Raw genomic sequence first — 19,498 nt, 5'->3', positions numbered from 1 at the left:
ACTAAACTAAGACAAATATTTGCATTAAAAAACTGAAGTTATGTTTTTGATATACCTTATCAGTTATCAAACTCAGTGATGAGTTTTATCATTACTAGGTTTTCTACCTGTGCCTCTGAAGATATAGACAAAACTACAGTCATAACTTTAAAATGTACAATAATGAAAGTTGAATATTCCTTAACAGGATTGCTATTTCAAATATAGGAATGTATATTAAGAAGATTCTGGCAAAAAGTAAAACAAGTTTTATATGGTATCAAAAATGAACTTTAAAAACTTCGGTTTCTTAACATTTGTCTGAACTTGGTTAAAATGCAGTACAAAATGTACATTATACCAGAAGTGAGCATCCTTTTTGCATATAAAGCAAATTTCAAAAAAGATCAAATCCCTCAGAATCATTGCAACAGTGATATTTAGATTTGACTAAATTTTTATTCACTGTTTTCCAAGCATGGTGCTAATGCTAACTTCTTTTCTGCTATCTTAGCCTTTAATTTGCCATTCTTTCGAACAATTGAATATTGTATTCACTGTCTAAACAACAGACTGTGAGTTTGGAATACCACTGTGGAATGGAAGTTGTGAATGTCTGTAAGTGGTCAATGAATTTCATCTACTGCAAAATTACCATCAGCTCTTGGTACTAATCTTCTTTACCACCTTTTGTAGGTAGAATTCATAATTTAAAAAAAAATAAATAAAAATAAAAACAGTTGATCTTTAGCTTATTATCAATAATAAAAGATAAATTTTCCTTATACCACGTATTATCTTTTAATAATGCTTCCAGTCTGGGAGAATTCACAAGGCTGATCTGTCTGTCACTCTGCTGCTTTTTTTGTTTTTTTGCAGCCCTCCAGTTTAATATGTCAGGCTTGAATTCAATGGCTACTTCACACTCAGAATTATTTCAACACTTCTCACAAGTTTTGTTATTAGGCTCTCACTTAGCAATATATCATATTTTAATATTAATCAGTTGCTGCACTAATTTAACTTCTAAGACCTCTGCCCTGAAAATCTTCTATTAAAAAAAAAAAAAATCCAGTTGATCTTTTTGCTTATTATCATTTATAGTGTTCAGTGGGTTATTTTCTTTCAGAGGCTATTATATATATATATATATATATATATATATATAGAGGTATTGTTTGTATTTAGCCAACAAATGGCTGCTTTCTTGAAAATTACATTTATGGTTTCCATTTCTTTGATTTTTAAGAAAAATAAATAATTTTATCCATATCTGTTCCTTAAGTTTTTATTGCTTTCTCTTCTTTCCTCATGTCCTGTTTTTTATAAGAACATGCAAATCGAATATTTTCATTTTATATGGCATTGCATATAACTTGGTATCTGACTATGTAGACAGGCTTTGGTAGTTAATCATCATATGTGTAAATGGCAAACAGACCACCACAAAGTGAGTTGGAGGTCTTCCAAATTTTTGGTAAATTAATTCAAATATACATGGGTAAGATTAGGATAATGTTTCATTGCTGATGTCAGAGATATAATAACTTCTGTGTAGTCCTGTAGTTTTTTTTCATCCTAGCCTGTGTGAAGGGTTATCATGGTCTGCCAGTCCTGACTTGCAATAATGATGATAACAAATTTTTTGGGCTCCCAGAGGTGGACTGTAGCAAACTTTCCTTGTCTCCGAGTAAGTACCAAAGCACTTTTATTACTGACTGATATAGCCAGGTCACATCTGAAAAGCTAGCTGAAGCACTAAATAACCCCCACACTATGTTTAAACCTCCCATCGAACTAACTTCATCCATTGACAAAGTCTAACTCCCTTCTTTATGTAATAAAGAAGGGAGTTTGTCCTTTGGTTTATCTTATGAAGTGCCCTGTCCCTGTTTGCTATAGATAGAAAGATCTGTTAACTCTGTCTTGGAGAACACAAGAAATAAATTTGCTACCATAATTATGGCTCTGTACTGGCAGACTACACTTTGAAAAATCCCTTCACACAGGATTAGGTTTTTTGTGGGGGAACCGTAGTATTTTGTAAAAGTTGGAGAGACTGTTTTCTTTGTCAGCAACAATCAAACAGTCTCCTTATCTCAAAAAGTGTGGTAGAATTATAAATAAATCCACTAGCTACTTTTATTCCCCAAAGGGACTAGTTGAGAGCAAAGAAACTATATATCTTATATAGGTTCTTTGCATCCTGGATGGGATTTATACCCAGGTTTTTCCACCCTAAGGGCATCATTTTTGCAAATTGAGCTATACAGGCCCTACAAAAAATATTATATTAAATTCTGCTAACTCTATAATAGCTGTGGCAGCCATATATCTTCAAAGTAAATGTATAGAAAACAAGATAATGAATATAGTGCAAGTGCAAATAGTTACAAAAAGCTGATGGCAAACTGCTTTAGTTATATGTATGTATGTCTCCATAGCACATTTACAAGAATAAGGTAATATTTGTGTTTCAGTTGAAAAGACCTGGGTTCATATACAATCAAATGACGTGAAGAACCTAGATGCTTTTCAGTTGAAAGTGAGTTAGCCACTCTCATATGATTATTTTGAATTCCTCAAAATATACAGACTAACTAGAGAAAAAACATGTACTTAACAGACATACAATGCATATTGGCCTCATGGCTGTAATTGCCTTGATCATAAATACAATCAATTATGTGCGACTTCAGAGCACATCTCACAAAACTTAAAAATGGGCATAGTCATTCTTATTAAGATTAAACCAATTTATAACAACTTTACTTGAATTCTTTAGTGTTCCATACTTGAATTTACTTTCATGTGATATGTTAGTTTACTTCCACTGAACTGTGTGAGATGTCACATAGTTTGTTAGGCCTACTGTTCTTACCAACAAGAGGATAATCCTCATCTTCTTGAATACATGTGCAAACAGTTGTACAGCTTTATTCAACATATGAAATATTTACACATACAACAATGATTTTAGACTCTTTGGTAGCATAAAGATGATAGTTTCTTTTAGGAATTTAGAAGGAGGATGCTATTCTAGCCAGATTAGAAATGATAAGAAAATTTTTATATCCTGAGTTTTTCTGTCGTCTCTGAATTATGTTTTGTAGAACAGGGGTTTTGGTCACAGTGTCCTGAATATACAATAGAAATGCTAGTGCGATGTTGAACTCTCTTAATTGTGGATCATAGCCATTGTTTACAAAGATTAACTAATCATGTTTGTGCAAAACAGAAGAACAGTTCTGCATTGCTGCTTAGTTTGAAGAATTCACTGTCATGCCATCAGCTTCCAAGAAAAGCTTCAGCCTGGTTGTAATTTATTTTATTTTTTAAATACTAAAATTAAGGTTAGCCTGAGCTTGATGGCCCATCATGTCACAGTAATTTACACATTGTAAGAGTTAACCTTAATAAGTTATGTTACATAAATAAATTCAAGATGAGTGATCCAGAATTCCAGAAAAATTATTGATTCATACCACTGTGAAGAATATATCATCTTAAGCAAGTTAAATACATGCACAGTAATTTTTAATTTCTGTCATCTAGTATGCCAGAATGAGAGAGAGGATTAAGTAATAGATCCTGGTCCTTAATACTAGGTTAATATTGCGTCCAATAGAGTATTATACCAAAATGATATTTTAATAAAATGCAGTATAATTGCAAACTGAACACATGATAGTTGTTGTAGGTATGCAACCTCAAAAAATTCTTTCAGATCTCTTTGGTGAAAGAAGGGTTCTCATTTGAAATCGGATAGCAGGCAAGCTATCTTGTTTGGTAATCCCAGCATGAGCATTTTTTCGCCCTAGAGTAATCTAGTATTTTAGAAGGTTGAGGATTTAGCATTAGATTTGAAAACATGATTACATGTTGCAAATTCTTGCTTAACTTACTGGCTAATAACTATCGATTTATATATATACTATTTAGATAGAGATACCAATATTTTCGGATTGTTTCTTTAATCTTTTTGACCTTTCCAATTGATAATCACACCTGTGAGTAGCTTATTTGCTATACGTGGTTTTTTTTTTTTAACTGTTCTGGTGAAAACCCAAAAGATTTGAAATAGGCTAATCTGGCAGCCTGTTTCTAAGTTCCTTAAAGAAACACATTACAGTACAAAGGCATTGTCACATGGATATGCATGCAATTATTGCATAATGATGTAGCAAAACATTATTGTTTGGTATAATAATGGTATAATCCTAGTATAACAGCATAATATATAGAATTTTGTATCATTTTAACAGTTTTTAAACTAAAATTGGGATGACAGCAAATTCTAGTAGATCCCAAATACAAGATTTTATCAATCCATCTAACTTGCAGTTATGTGTACAGATGACAAATTAATGATGCTAATAGGTTCTTATTCATTTTTAAAATGTGCTTACTGAAAATATGTATATATTTTACTGAAAATATTATATATAATATTATAGTTTTATGAGAAAATAATTGTCTTAAGTGGATTTTTAGAGAAATCTCTCTCATAAAAACTATAATGTGCCTACTACTTCTGAAAGTAATATCTGAAATATATTCTTCAATTTTTGCAGTTAGGAAGATATTTTATACAAATATTCAGATTTTTCCCTTTTGCATAATGCACCTACAATCTGATTATGGGTATGCTGGTAAAGTTTTCAGAATACACACTATCTTTGAAATTTTTAATTCAGATAATTCGTTTTTGGATTTCACAAACATTTCTCTCTCTTGCCTGTGTGTGCACACACACACACACACACACACACACACACACACACACACACACACACACACACACACACACACACACACACACACACAAATAGAAATTATATGAAAATATTCAGGTAAAGTATGAAAGTTTATCTTTGCCATAATATTCAGTAATAAGTGCATTTTGTTCCTGTATTTTTGAAAATGCATGAAAATGTTCTTGTGCCTGTGCATGTTCCTGTTCTTTCTTAAGTGATTATTGGCTAATGGTTTATGTTCCAGTTGTGTATCAATAGTTCCTTTCTCGTTACCCAGATATGGTATGTGTGGCCTTATGTGGTTGTTCTTTCTCTTCTCATGTGTTTGCTGTAATTATTAAACATTTTGCAGACATCAACTTCTTTCACTTAATTGTAGAGGACATTGGAGTTGATGCTGAACGAAATAATCATTGTGCCAAATTGCCAAATAAAGCAGAAGAAACTGAAAATGAGCATCTCCTCTTGTCTGGTGAATCACAGGCTCCATCTTCTAATGTGGAGAGTGTGATTGATTCATCTGTTTTACTTCAACCAATAGTTTTTCTAGATGGTGAATGTAATCCTTTAAGGAAAGGTTAGTGTTTCCAGATTGGGATATATATATATATATATTTATATTTATATATGTGTGTGTGTGTGTGTGTGTGTGTGTGTGTGTGTGTGCATGCATGTATGTTTGTATTTGCTAACAAATATTGTACTAAAATTAAATGCATATAATGCTCCTCTGACAGTGATGAAGAGGTGGGGGGGGGGGAATAAAAGTTCTGATTTCTTTACTTTTTTCTAGCTTAAAAAAATCAGTTTCAATTGGAAGCCATTTGAAAAATAAATACTGTCATTTCACATCAGAGAAATAGATTAAAATGTTAGTAATAAACAATTTATGCTGATATTTTATTAACCATAATAGATCAGATCTTCAGAACACCGAAATATTGGAATGCTCAAACATTTGAAAGAATGGATGCTATGCACTGAAATGGATATAATGTTATAATCAGCAGTAATAATATCCTGGATTAAATGTTCCTGTTTCATATAACTACTTTCCATATTTCAGATAACCACGCACCCCAGGAAGGTGAAGGAATGTCCCATTATTAATCATCCTAGATACTGAACACATGAAAAAATTGAGAAAATTAGAAAGGAAAATTGAGACCTAATCAATCATGCTATATTCTGTGTTGGCTTAAATAAACAAGCAAAACTAATAATTACAAAATGCCATGCTGGGTTGAGGTTGTTCAAACAAGGCATTTTGTTTTCATCTAAAAGTGGGGCAAAGAAAGAATATCTACTGGAACAAACTCAAACACAAACTCAGCAGAAATGAACATAAGCCCCAACAACTTAAAAGGTATCAATGGAAAAAACTAGAGGAATTAGAAGTACCATGACAGCATAATGTGATACTGAGACAAGAAGACTAAAACAGATGATTTTGCTAAATAATGATAACTATGTGGCATTATATGCAGAAGATTTTAGAAGTGTAAAAAGTACCAAAAAAATTATTTTAGTTATTAGGGAGGGCAGCTTAATAAAGGAGCAGCTTGTGTTTGTTTTAAATCTAAAAAAGACACTAGAAATTGAATAGCAGACATAAAAATGTTTTGGGAAAATTTAAAGAAAATAATAATCTAGGCTAATGATGGTAAATATCTGTTATATTTCTGTTCTATATGCAGACTAACATACTCAAACATTAATGGAGAAAAAAAAATTGAAGGACTTTGAGAATAAGCACCAAATCATAGACAACTGCTGGCAAAATTCTAAAAAACATTGATTCAGTCAGACAAGAATGTGGTTGAAGTTGCTTGCAAGGATAGAAAAATCAGAACATTGTGGTGTACTCAAGACATTAAAGATGCATTCCTGGAAAAGAAGTAATCATATCAAAAGTTCCTGGCAAGTACATCATCAGGTACCCTGAGATAATACAAAGAAACCTAAGTTATATGTAATGGTACCTAAACAAAAGTCATGTTAAGACTTTGGTACAAATGTTGAATGTAAATATCACCTGATTCCTTTAATGGAATCAGGTGATAAAGATGGTATAAAAACTGAAGATAGAGATTCTTGATGTCCTGAATAATTACTCGTAAAAATTAAATAAAATTGGAGTTGACCAAACAGTGGTAACAAATATCCAGGAGGAATGCATTCAGGAGTACATAGCAATACTTGAGATAGAAAAAGCCATCGAAAATGCAATATATGGAAAGTCAACTAGGGTAAGTGACAGGCATCCAGAAATGTGCAGATATAAAAGGTTTACTTTTAGTACACTATAATTCACCAGGTCTGGTAAGAAGTTTGAAATCTGGATGATTGAAGTCAAATTCTTATAGTCTCCACTTATTTAAAAAAAAAAAAAAAAAAAAGAAAAGAAAACCAGATGTGATAGATAAAAGATGACTCTCTCTATTTCAGATAAGGTTTATATAACCATTATTGAAAAGATGCTAAGAAAAAGTTGTGGAAAAGAAACTTGGAGAAGAATAAGCTGGGTTCAGGCCAAATAGCAGTCAGTTGTTAGGATTAGATTTTTACTTTGACACAGTTTAGAAATCATAAGAATATAACAAGGATCTATATTTTAAGTTTTTTATTGTTTTGGATAAAGCATATTGTTATGCCTTTTCCATATTTCTGACCCTATATTAGTCATTATATGGAACAATATATGTTATAAGAACACATACACTGCTTTTATTTATATAAAATCCAATTTTACAGGACAGTGTATCCATAAAACCCTGACACCATTTAGATAGTCAGAAGCTTTGCATTATCAGGATTCATATTTACTCAGACATCTTATAGTGGTTTCAGTTCAAAAATTCCTAATAAAAGTTTTGCAGATTTATAGACTTAGGCCACCACTATTAGAAGGCATTCTTCAAATTGTGTTAATATGCACAATTGCAAAATTTGGGCAACCACAAACCCACATGTCTTGCAACAGATTCCGTTTCATTCCCTGTAGGTCACCAATCCTCACATCACCACCCCTGGCAAGCAATTGCTACAGACACATTTTACCAAGGACAGAATCATTGGCTGCCATTTTCATACAATGTGGCCAGTACACTCAACTGGATCTGAACCCATGTGACTTTTGGCTTTGGGGATATTTCAAAGATGTCGTCTATTGTGGACACACAGCCAACTTAGAGAACCATAAGACCAGCATTACATGCCATATCCACAACATTTTGGGTGAAAACTGTTCTGTGGATGAGCATGTAATTTTGCAATTTCCGCACATTGCTGATAATGGAAGACATCATATCGAACATGTTCTTGTATAACCACACAATGCGCTGTGTGTCCCTACGTTTTGTGACATTTTGAATTACCCACTCCAGTTATGCAGCACTATGTATCACCCTAGTGGCAGCTTTTAGATCAAATGTTGGTTTTTATGCAAAGTAAAATTTGTTGCCATACACATCATCATGTTAAATATTAAATCATTCTGCTGAGTAGTTACCCAGCTACTACCTTTTGAAATGTGAACTTTAATTATAATCACTGTGTATATAAACTTCTATACATGCTTTTCATCTGTGAGAAAAATATCCTCCACCATACCTAGACTAAAATTTATCCATGATTTCTGCCAGGTGTTTATACAATTCTTTATCATTCTAAAGTATTGGGAGCTGGGCTAGACATAATGCTGAAATAAGAGGAGAAAATGCTAGCATACATTGTTTCTTTAACAAGGGAATCCTGGTCTACATGACCATGCCTTATATGTATACCATGCAGTTTAGTAAACCAAATAGCTTCAAAGCCTCACAGTTCTTCCAAATTCAAGAGTTTAGTCATTTGACATCACATGACTAACCATTCACTTGTTTAGTCATGTGATGCACCTTTGTTAACCAGATCTTAAGCATGATTCTGAGCATATTTCAAGGATATGAGAAGTGGTTATTCAAAATATAAGCATGTCTTTTTTTTTTTTTTTTTTTTTTTTTTGTCTTCGCTGAGTGTGTATTGTTAAAGTGTTTCTAATAATGCTAGCAAAATACTGGCTTTTTTAAATAATCTGTAATTAGTAAATTATTTATTTGCATTCAGTGTTTTTATAGTTTTCTGTTTCAGAAACTTCAATATGAATCTTTTTGTAAATCCAAATATTTACCTTAAAATTATTGCTGTTGACTTCCATTCAAGCTGTTGTCCATGCTGCATGTATCACATGCTCTTAGTTGTTTCTAATTATCTTTGTAATTAGAAACCATTTGAAATTAGAACCATAATGAACCATTTGAAGGGTGTGCCAAATTTGTCTAAGAAGGGGGAGAGAGTCACTTGACTCATGTGACATTGAGTGCTTGGTTCTGTGTAGAAATTGACTGAAGGTGGGTAAAGAGTGGAACTCATTGCCATCCAGTTGTTTGTATATTTTTTACCTTTCATGTAAAATAACCATTATGTACTATAAATTTGAATAATTCAGTTCAAGTATGATGGTGGAAATGGGACTTATGAAATCAAGGGTCTCAGTTAGTGGTACATTAGTAAATAGTGAAGTAATATTGAAGCAAACACATCATGTCTGAATTTTGTAGAATATGGCTTTTAAATAGTTTCAAAGTGAAGAGAATTTTTTTATAATGGTGGAAAAGTTACCTGTGAAGGGACAAGTGATTTTGTCAACTGTTCAGCTTATTTTATATAAGACTGTGTTATACTTTCAAAATTGGTCATGGGGGAGGGGAGATCAGTTTGTGAATCCATATGTTCTGGGTGGATTTATAAAAAAAAAAAAGAAAAGGCTTGGCTTGTTCTAATTTTGCTTAGGTGTATTGGAAAAGTTATGATTGACTTAATGTGCTGACATTTTCCATTAAGGTTGAATAAGATAAGTTCACAACAAGATGGTCCTATTGATCAGTTGTGTGAAGCTGAAGAAATTCATTATTGCTGTTATTATTAACAGCAGAACTCCACGGAGTCAAGACTCATGCAGGAGGCAAACACTGTTATACATAAAGCCCATCAAGCAATGCTTTAAACTCATTCAATGTATTGACATTCCAGTGACCAACCTCTTTCTCTATGCAAAGAATCCATTCTTTATGCCCTTGCTCACACCCTCCTTATACACCTTCCAGGCATGTCCCTTTGTTCTACCCCCTCTTTCCCCATTCTACAAAAAATTTCTTCCACATTAACCTGAACTTCAGATCCTTGTCCACCATCACTCCAAGGTCTTTATCTCTAATTTCCTCCTAAATTTCCTTACCAAGTGTTATACTTTGCATCCCACTGTTGCCTACCAAATTTCAGAAAGTACACTTGGCAACATTGAATTGACTGTTCCATACTGTTGCCCACTCATACAATCTGTTCAAATTCTCTTGTAAGGCCACAACATCTGCTTGATTCTCATCATTCTCCCCAGCTTTGCATTATCTGCAGACAGTTGTATATCACAAGTAAAACCTATCCCAGTATCATTAATATACAGATTAAACAACAATAGTCCCAAAACTGATCCCTGTGGGAACACCACTAGTGACTTCCCTCTTTTGAGATAGTGCTCCCCCCCCCCAATTCACCTATCCAACTCATAGGTCTATCATCCAATCCCATTTTACACCTACCTTGTTCAACATTTTGACCTTTGGAATATATTCACACATTGATGCTGTTATGTATTTCTTTGTAGTTCCCAAGCAGCTTTTAAGTTTTTTGAATTCCTTTTCTGCTGCAGCTTCAGAGATGCTGAGAAGTACTGCCCATAGTTTAGGATTTAAAATTTTGCATAGTTTGTGTAGAGCATTGATATCTACATTTATTTCTGACAACTCACATGAGAGCACTAATTTGTTCACATATCAGTGCTATACTAGCCCAATTTTTAAATACATTGGGCCTTTGCAAAACAAAACATTTGTTTAAATCCAGGAGTATGAAATGCTGCATACCTGGCTTACTGTGGATGGATAGACAGAATGATCTGTTGACATCCATTTTGGAGAGCATAAGAAATACATTCACCAACACTGTTATAGCAAGTTGAGACTGGCAGACTATGATTTAGATCCTTCACAGGATTAGATGGGAAAAAAATCAAAGTGCTAAAGAATCATTACAAGTCTAGGGATAGTGGTAGATAGAGTTGTTTAGAGGACATATTGCTAAGGTAGCCCATAAGATTACTTGACTATTGAAGAACACATTAACAAGTACAGATAAGGAAGTTGTCATTCCTATTTATGAAGCCTTGATATGCCCACATCTGGATTATTGTGCTCATGACTGGTCCCCTGGCTTTCTTGGGGATAAGAAAGCAGTGGAGAGGATTCAGGGGCGAGTGACTAAGGTGATGAGTGGCCTGTGGAATTTTTTTTCCCTATGAGGATAGATTGAAGGTGTGTAGATTACAGAAGTTGATTGATAAGAGAAAAAGAGAGGATAGATGCAGGGGAAATGTTTCAGCACTTGACTAGAGTGACCAGAACAAGGGGTTTAAGGAGAGGTATGATAGATTGGGTCTCCTACAATGAGTCTTCAGACTCCATGGAGATACCTGTATAATAATAAGTCAGAAAGAGAGACAGGCTATTTTGGAATCAACAGCACTAAAAAATTTGTGAATCGATCATTTTAAGACGACTTAATACTTGTGAACTCTTTATTCAACAATAGATGGTGCCAGTTTGTCTTTTGTGATGTCTTAAAATTTTAAACCATTACCACTTTTGTCACTGTTTGTGGACTGTGACAGACTGTTTGCATGCTAAGCATAAAACCAGCAAAATATTAGCAGCTAAATAAATATCTTAATTTATTTTCTTTTTTATCTTGTGAATTAAGATAGCTTAGATTTTGAAATCTAAGCTAAGTTTATGCATAGCTAATTAAATCATCAGCAGGAAAATTTTGGTCATCCAAGGTATCTGGCACAGATTCAGGAATTTGTTTTTATTGATATAGAAATCATAAGAATGATACTTTCTAACTTTTCAAAGGAAAGTTCACAAGTATATTCCAGTCTTATCTTACATCACTAGTTTAAAGTGCAGAAGTACATGATCCAATGGAAGTTGTTCATTAATTCATTTAAAGATGCATGAAAGGACATATGTTACAAATTAGCATTTTTTTCCTTCTCTTTCCTGTCAAACTCTTAAATGAGATTTAAAATCATGAACTTCTCCATAAACTGAAATCTGAAGAACTCAAATGATAAATTTGTTTAATTTTGAAGACTGTGTAACATGTACTTCTTGAGAAGTAATCTGGTTAGATAAAAATGTCATGCTTTCTTTTTGAATTGACTGTAAAGCTATAAATAACATTGGGTTGGGGAAGGAGGGGAGGAAAAAGCATGGTCATGCAGACAAATCTACTCTTGGCTCAAAAAATATACTCCATAAAAGTGGGCAAATTAAGTTCTCCTGGTTCTCTTACTGCCACTTTATATGCAGTTAATGGAGCAGTTTAAGTTATTAGACAAAAGTGGTTAAGTGTTTTGCTTAAATTTTCAGAGCTCTGAAATGACCAAACTTGATGTGAAGATATTTTTGAATTTGGATCTGATATAAGACAAATTGCAACAAAAGATTTGAAAGAACAATTATAATAAAAAAAGAAAGAAATGTGGATTTGATTGCAAAAATATGATGGCTTGTGTTTTACCTCTGTTTTTTTTCCCTTCCATTCTGTGAAAAATCTCCTTGTAGCAAAAATTCTTGGAAACCCCATAAATCCAGAATTTCAAAATTCATAGTTGAAAAATGGTGTTTTAATATGATCTTCAAGATTCATATCTTGCATTTGTTGTATTAATTTGTCCATGAAGGTCAATCATTGCAGGAGGGTGGTCTTCATTCAGAAAATTCATCCAGCAATGCCTTAAACTCATTCACCATTTCAGTTCACCACATTCTCAGGTATTGCATTCCACTCTCCATGCAAATAACCTCTCCTCACTTCATTGCCTACACCCTCCTTATACAGCTTCCAGAATGGCCTTTTGTTTTACCTTTGTTTTTCCCTCCATTATGTAAAAAATCTTCACTTTAATGTGGTGATAACTTCTCACCAACTTAAGTTTGTCATATCCTTGCCCCTCCTATTCATGAGAATCTGCAAATGCATTCCCTCAATCTCTCTTCATATTCCACATTCTAGAGAGCTGATACTGCCTTAGTCAACCTTCTCCAGATCCTTCTCAGGATATTATCAGTGTGATCCCTAGGTTTTGGGGTTCCCGTTCATTACCACTCCTAGATCTCTCATCTCCTCTACTTCTTCAAACTTTCTCCCCCAATTATTATATACTCCAAACCTCTCCCTCCTTACTTTAAGGCACTTATCTACTATCTTCTTCTTTAAGAGCAGAGCAGATGCAAATCTGGTATACTCACTGTCGGCGTTCCCTCTAAACTGTTGCTCATTTGCATGCACATATACAAGTCAAAAAAAGGAAGCGCACATGCCTAGTACCTGCACACACAAAATTTTTTCTTTTAAAATTTCTAATTTAGTCATTACTTTTTGAAAGTACTATAAATTGAATTATATATATTGTCACTTATTTTATTTAGTAATTTCTCCAGTGTCTCCACTCCAACATAACTCTACCCATTCCAACTTAATATACTCTGATTACTCTTATACTCTAGACCTGTGCCATGTTGGTGAACTGGCAGTGATGTCAGCAAGTTGAAGAGGCATATTTGTTTGTGTCTACTGTCTAGACAGTACATTCACTTGAACTCATGCAAATGGTGGTGGATTTTTGGAACTACATAAATTTAAGCAAATTAATTTGGTGCTCACAATTTTACAGGTTATAGCTAGACGAAAAAAAAGGCAATATTAATATGAAAAATATTACATGGCTGAGACTAGAAACTTTAGTACCAAATGTTTTTCATATATACAGGTTGACAAAAATTGAAGGGAACATCACCCATAGTTCACCCCACCTTTGTAGATCTTTTTTACCCTATTACAATATCATTAATATACAAATTAAATAACAATGGGCCCAAAACACGAGTAACTTTACTGCTTACAGAACTTGTTGATATTGATCTGACAGCTGAACACCTATCTTATTCACTAATCTATTATCTTACTCCCATATGTTCCAATTTAGCAGGCAGGGATGCTGAGGTGTTTGCCATCAGCAATCACCTATCTCAGATCATCAATCTTCCTACCAGAATACCTAACAACCCCTCTCCAATTTGCCAACACACTTGATACTGTGGTTGTCAGTTGTCCTCTTGATAACTCTGACCACAACCTTATACAAATATATTTTGCCACAGAACAACTTTCACCCACGGTTCACAGTCTCGTATCTTTTGACACTACAAGGGTGCCAACTGGGAGGAGCTAAGGGAGTTCTATTCCTCCATTGCATGTTCTGACCACTACTTCAGTCTTCACAGGAATGAAAGCTTTCATCCCTTATTCCAATCCAAATTCTCTGATACCATCCAAACCTTGGTTCTCAAAAAAGTGTGCCAATGCTGTAAAAAAAAAAAATTGCCATGAATGGCTAAAGACCAAAACTCCAGCTGCCCGCTCTACATATACTGCAGCTTGCAACTGTTGTAAAATAATCATCACCAAGTCAGACTTTTAAAGAAAAAAAAAGCTACATACTCACCTCCTGCCCAAATGACAATTGCTCCATTTCATCCCTTGCAAAGCCAATGGGCGCAACTTCTGCCTACTCAGATATCCACCGCTCTCACATCCTGGTGGTACTGTAGTTAGCTTACCTAAAGACAAGGACAACTTACTGGTATCACTCTTCTCTATCAATTCCTGCATTGATGATCTGGACAAAATTCCCTCCACTCTACCAAGAATGGCCCCTTCATATCTCACATAGTCTTCTGACAAAAATAAATCTGAAGAATTCTTAATAGCCTTGAACACAAATAAGGCATCTGGTCCTGATGGTATCCCACCTATTGTGATAAAAAAAATTGTTCCCCAGAACTAACACCTATCCTGTATCACCTCTTCAATCTATCCTATTCAACTGGCATTTATCTTACAACATGGAAACAGGTCCACATCTAGCTCATCCCAAAGAAAATTGATAAAAGTCAACCAACAAACTACTATCCAATTGCTCTCACTTCTATACTCGAAAATTATGGAGGTCATCAACAACCAACTCTTGAACCACCTAGAGACATACCAACTAATCAGTGATCAGCAGTATGAATTCCACCACTGGCGATCTACAGCTCATCTTCTTTCTTTACCACCCAACTCTGGACTCAGACTTTGGAGAAACTCATGTTGTTGCTCTTGACATTTCAAAGGCATTTGATCGTGTTTGGCACAGAGGCCTACATAACAAGCTACCATCTATGGTCTACCTTCCTCACTCTGCAACTGGATTACCAATTCTCTCACTTGTCATGGTGGATGATTTCCTCTCCTCAGATTTCCCAACTAATGCAGGCGTACCCAGGGTTCTATTCTTTCACCAACTCTCTTCCTTTATTATATAAATGACCTGCTATCACAGACTTTCAATCTTATCCATAACTTTGCCGATGACAGTACACTCCATTTCTCCTTTTCATTTGACAAACCTTGTAGTGCTCAAGTAAGAAGGTGGTTTGGAAAGTTCTCGGCCTCAACCATAAATGACAACACTATCGGCAAGATTTTTTTTTCTAAGTTTGTACAACTGTCATAAACATCCATGTGAAATTGCAAGTCATTCTATCAAGTAGTTTTTTTATATAAAATACAGACAACACTTTTTATGCAAAAGTGTTGTCTGTATCCCTTGAAATGGATAAAATTGAGTATCATGCAGTTATAATAATTCTTTGTAAAAGAAGATTTAACCACAAAAGAAATTTATTCAAAGTTCATAGACATCTATGGGCACTCTTCTCCTTAGTTTTCGACAATTAAGAAATGGGCTGCTGAGTAAACTTGGCCATACCAGCCTTGAAGATGATCCTTGTGAAAGACATCCAAATCATTGAACATAACAACACCAGAAATCATTGATCGAGTGCATGATATGGTATTGGATGACTGGCTACATCCTATACCCTAGGATGGGTGCCATGCTTGCTCACAGCAGATCAAAAACGCACTCGCATGAAAATCTCTGAAGAGTGCTTCAAGCGTTTTAACAAGAATAAAACTGATTTTGTGTGTCGATTTATTACTATGGATGAGATTTGGATTCACCATTACACACCATTACAATCAGAATCCAAACAGTGGACAGAAGCTGGTTGTTCAGCACCAAAGAAGACAAAGTCTGTTCCAGCAGGAAAGATCATGGCATCAGTGTTTTGGGATGCTAAAGGCATTTTGTTTGTTAATTATCTTGTAAAGAGTAAAACAAAAACCGGGGAATATTATTCCGATCTTTTAACCAGACTAGATGAAAAAATTCTTGAGAAAAGACTTGGTTTACAGAAGAAAAAAAATCATCTTTCATCAGGACAATGCACCTTGCTTACAAAGGTGTTTTAGCAATGGGAAAATTAAGGGTTCTGCACTATGAATTGTTGGAACATCCACCCTATTCCCCAGATTTGACCCCTCTGACTTCTATCTCTTCACAAAACTAAAACTCTTCTTCGTTGGTCAGCTTTTTTCTTTGAATCAAGAGGTGATTGCAGTTGTAGAGGGATATTTTGCATATCTTACTGAGAACCACTATAGGGACTGGATAATATTGCTGAAATAAATGTATTAGTCTTAAGGGAGATTATGCTGAAAAATAAAAATAATTTTGAAATTATAAATTCGTTTTTTCATTGTTAGGCTGAGAGCTTTTCTGCTCACCCTAGTATTAGAATCCTCAAGTTCTACCATGATGGAGGATCTGAACTCAGATCTCCTAGCTATATCCTGGTGGAGCAAGAACAACCTTGTAAACTTTAATTCCACCAAAACTCAGTTCTGATTTCTCACAAGAACAAGCTCACATTCCTTCCCTTTACATTCAGTAATACTGAGATAATGATCAGATTCCTCTGCTCACACTAACCTGCACTTCTAATCTTTCCTGGCACAACTGCATTTCAACTTTAGCTTCTGCAGCTACCAAAAATCTTGTACATTTTCAGACAAGACACTGCTTCACACCTTCACAGCTGCTAACTCTGTACAAAGCCCAAATGCGTCTAACCATGGAATATTGCTTCCATATTTGGGATGGAGCACCAAAATCCTCTCTAAAATTGCTCAATTCTATCCAGAAGAGATCAATCTGGCTAATTAATGATCCCTCTCTCACATACCTACTTCAATCCCTCTCTCTCACAGACATTCAGTTTCTGTCTTAGGCCTCTTCTGCAGATACTGTCATGGACAGTGCTCTGTTGAATTGGTCAGTATTGTTCCTCCGCTCTCCTCCAAAATCATTAAAACAATAGCCACTGCTAACCAACACCCTTTTACGGTCCATCTTGAAACTTACCGAACTAACTTTACTGCCTCCTTCATCTCATTTACTTCTGCCCTTTGGGACAGTCTCCCCCACTCTGCCTTTCCCAAAGATTACAAACCTCAACTGTTCAAGCAAAATGTGAACGGATTCCTCCGTTCTTCTATTCCTCTTGCCCACACAAGGCACTAATATGTTATAGATCCTGCGGCCTTTCGTGTATGGATCAAGTATAAAAATAAAATTGCCAACCTGTCATGTCATCATCTATCAGAGACTTTCATAAAATCTAAATATGCCATGTTATGTGCAGCTCACTTGTCCTGTACATTTATCACTTTGTGTATAAGTGGATTGCTAAAATATAATCATTCTTGATGCTTATCACAGGGGGATACTGCTCTTAACTCAGTTCTGGATCCTAGTCCATACTAACCTTGCCAACACCTTAATCACAACATAATTTGTAGTCTCAGATTTATAACTTCCCTTAGAAGTGGAACAGTTTTACCCTTTTTCCACTCCTTTGGAATCTGCCCTTTATTAAGACTTGTTAAACTAGTATACCAAGGCCGTCTGTCATTCATCTCCTCATAACTCACTGGAACACCTTAGAACCTAGAAACATGCAGTGATATCATAGTTTTTCACTGCTTTATTAACATAATTTTACAGACCTTACACTCAAACACACTGACATAATGGTCAGTTTTGATATCTCCTCCTTATTCACAAATGTCCCACTCAAAGAATCCTTAGAGCTAATCCAAGCTAAGTTTCCTCCCGATATCACAGCCCTATTTCAGTTCACAATGAACTCGGGCTATTTTGTTTGGCAAGGAAAATTCTACAAACAAATACAGGGGACAGCCATGGGTTCTCCACTCTCCCCACCCTTGGCCAACTTTTATATGGAGACTTTTGAAGAGAAAGCCTTAAACTCTGCCCCACAAAAACCAACCATTTGGCTTCGCTATGTAGATCATGTATTCGCTATTTGGCCACATGGCTCCGATGCACTCCTCTCCTTCTTAACACACTTAAACAACCAACATCCCAGAATCAAATTCACCCTGGAAGAGGAAAAAAAAACAGCTGCATTCCTTTCTTAGACACACTAGTCACCCGCCAGTCTGATGGAACCTTGGTTTTCTCAGTATATAGAAAACCCACCCATACAGGCAGATACATTCACCAACAATCCCCCCCCCCCCTCACAACAATATGGAGTCATTAAGACACTACACAACAGGGCTAAACTTATCTGCTCGAATGACAATGCCCTAACCACAGAACTAAACCACATTCTCAACACTTTCTCAGCCAATGGCTACCCCCTCCAAAAAAATCCAAAAAATATTGAAACCAGTAAACCACAATCCCCCCCCCCCACTCACAACAAGGATTACTCTAAATCTATCACCATACTATCAGAGGCATCTCAGAAAAAATCACAAAAATCTTAAAAAAACATAACCTAACTTCTTGTTACAAACCATATAAAAAATTGGCATCCCTTATCCACTCTACAAAAGACCAAGCTCCCCACCCCCCCTAGACCTACCTGGTGTATACCAGGTCCCTTGTAGCTGTAAGCTGTCCTACTTTGGCCAAACAGGCAGGACAGCAAATATCAGAATTTCAGAACACAAGGACTACATCTGTTTTCACTAATACAGCCACTCTGGTCTTGCTGACCATGCGCTGGATACCTGCCATAGAATACAGTGGAAGAAAGCCAGAATAATACACTGTAGCAAATACAGATATGAAATGCTTTTCATGGAATCAGCTTTAGCCCTAAGAAACAATCCAAACCTCAACAAATTTGGCTGCATGAGACTTCCTCAAATTTGGGAAACCTACATCAGAAGACCTCCAGCCCAATCGCCCAAGAATACCAACATTGCCCGCTAGAGGGCACCGTCAGGACTTTAGGAGAAATAATAACTTCATACTTCTTCCTCGCTTACTGTTTTGTTGTGACTGCATGCACGTGTCTTGTACTTAAGTTCTTGAAAATGGCAACGTGACGTTGCCGAAATATTGAAATATATTAAAATTTATTTTAATGTATATCCTAGTACGTCGTAGTTTCCTTAAATTATATAGTGAAAATGTATAAGGCCATATATTTTGATCTGAAACTAACAGACCATCTTCAGTGGCAAAAACCATTGATACAAAGTAGAATGCAAAGAATGGATTTATTAAAATAGAATGATGTTGTCATGTGATGTTATATTTGCAGTAACGTTATAACTGAGGAAAAGGTTAATCATAACTGTAAAAAAAAAAATATATATATATATATATATATATA

General features: G+C 35.0%; 1 protein-coding gene across 5 annotated transcripts in view; it reads left to right on the top strand.

Moving 5' to 3' along the window:
- Positions 1-19,498, top strand: part of Hyccin (PI4KA lipid kinase complex subunit hyccin) — a 335,986-nt gene that overhangs the window by 267,458 nt on the left and 49,030 nt on the right. For 4 of the 5 annotated variants that reach the window (XM_090411355.1, XM_090411331.1, XM_090411339.1 and 1 more), the window contains one exon: positions 5,116-5,313. The exons of the other annotated variant lie outside the window; for it this stretch is intronic. In XM_090411355.1, coding sequence (XP_090267481.1) covers positions 5,116-5,313 — 198 coding nt within the window. The remainder of the gene's footprint in view (positions 1-5,115; positions 5,314-19,498) is intronic. 5 annotated transcript variants of the gene reach the window in all.

This window comes from Typopeltis vanoorti, chromosome 2, assembly GCF_054136105.1.
Source record: "Typopeltis vanoorti isolate ZY-2024b chromosome 2, IOZ_Tvanoo_1.0, whole genome shotgun sequence".
NCBI lineage: Eukaryota > Metazoa > Arthropoda > Arachnida > Uropygi > Thelyphonidae > Typopeltis > Typopeltis vanoorti.
This window is presented reverse-complemented; position numbering and strand designations above follow the sequence as displayed.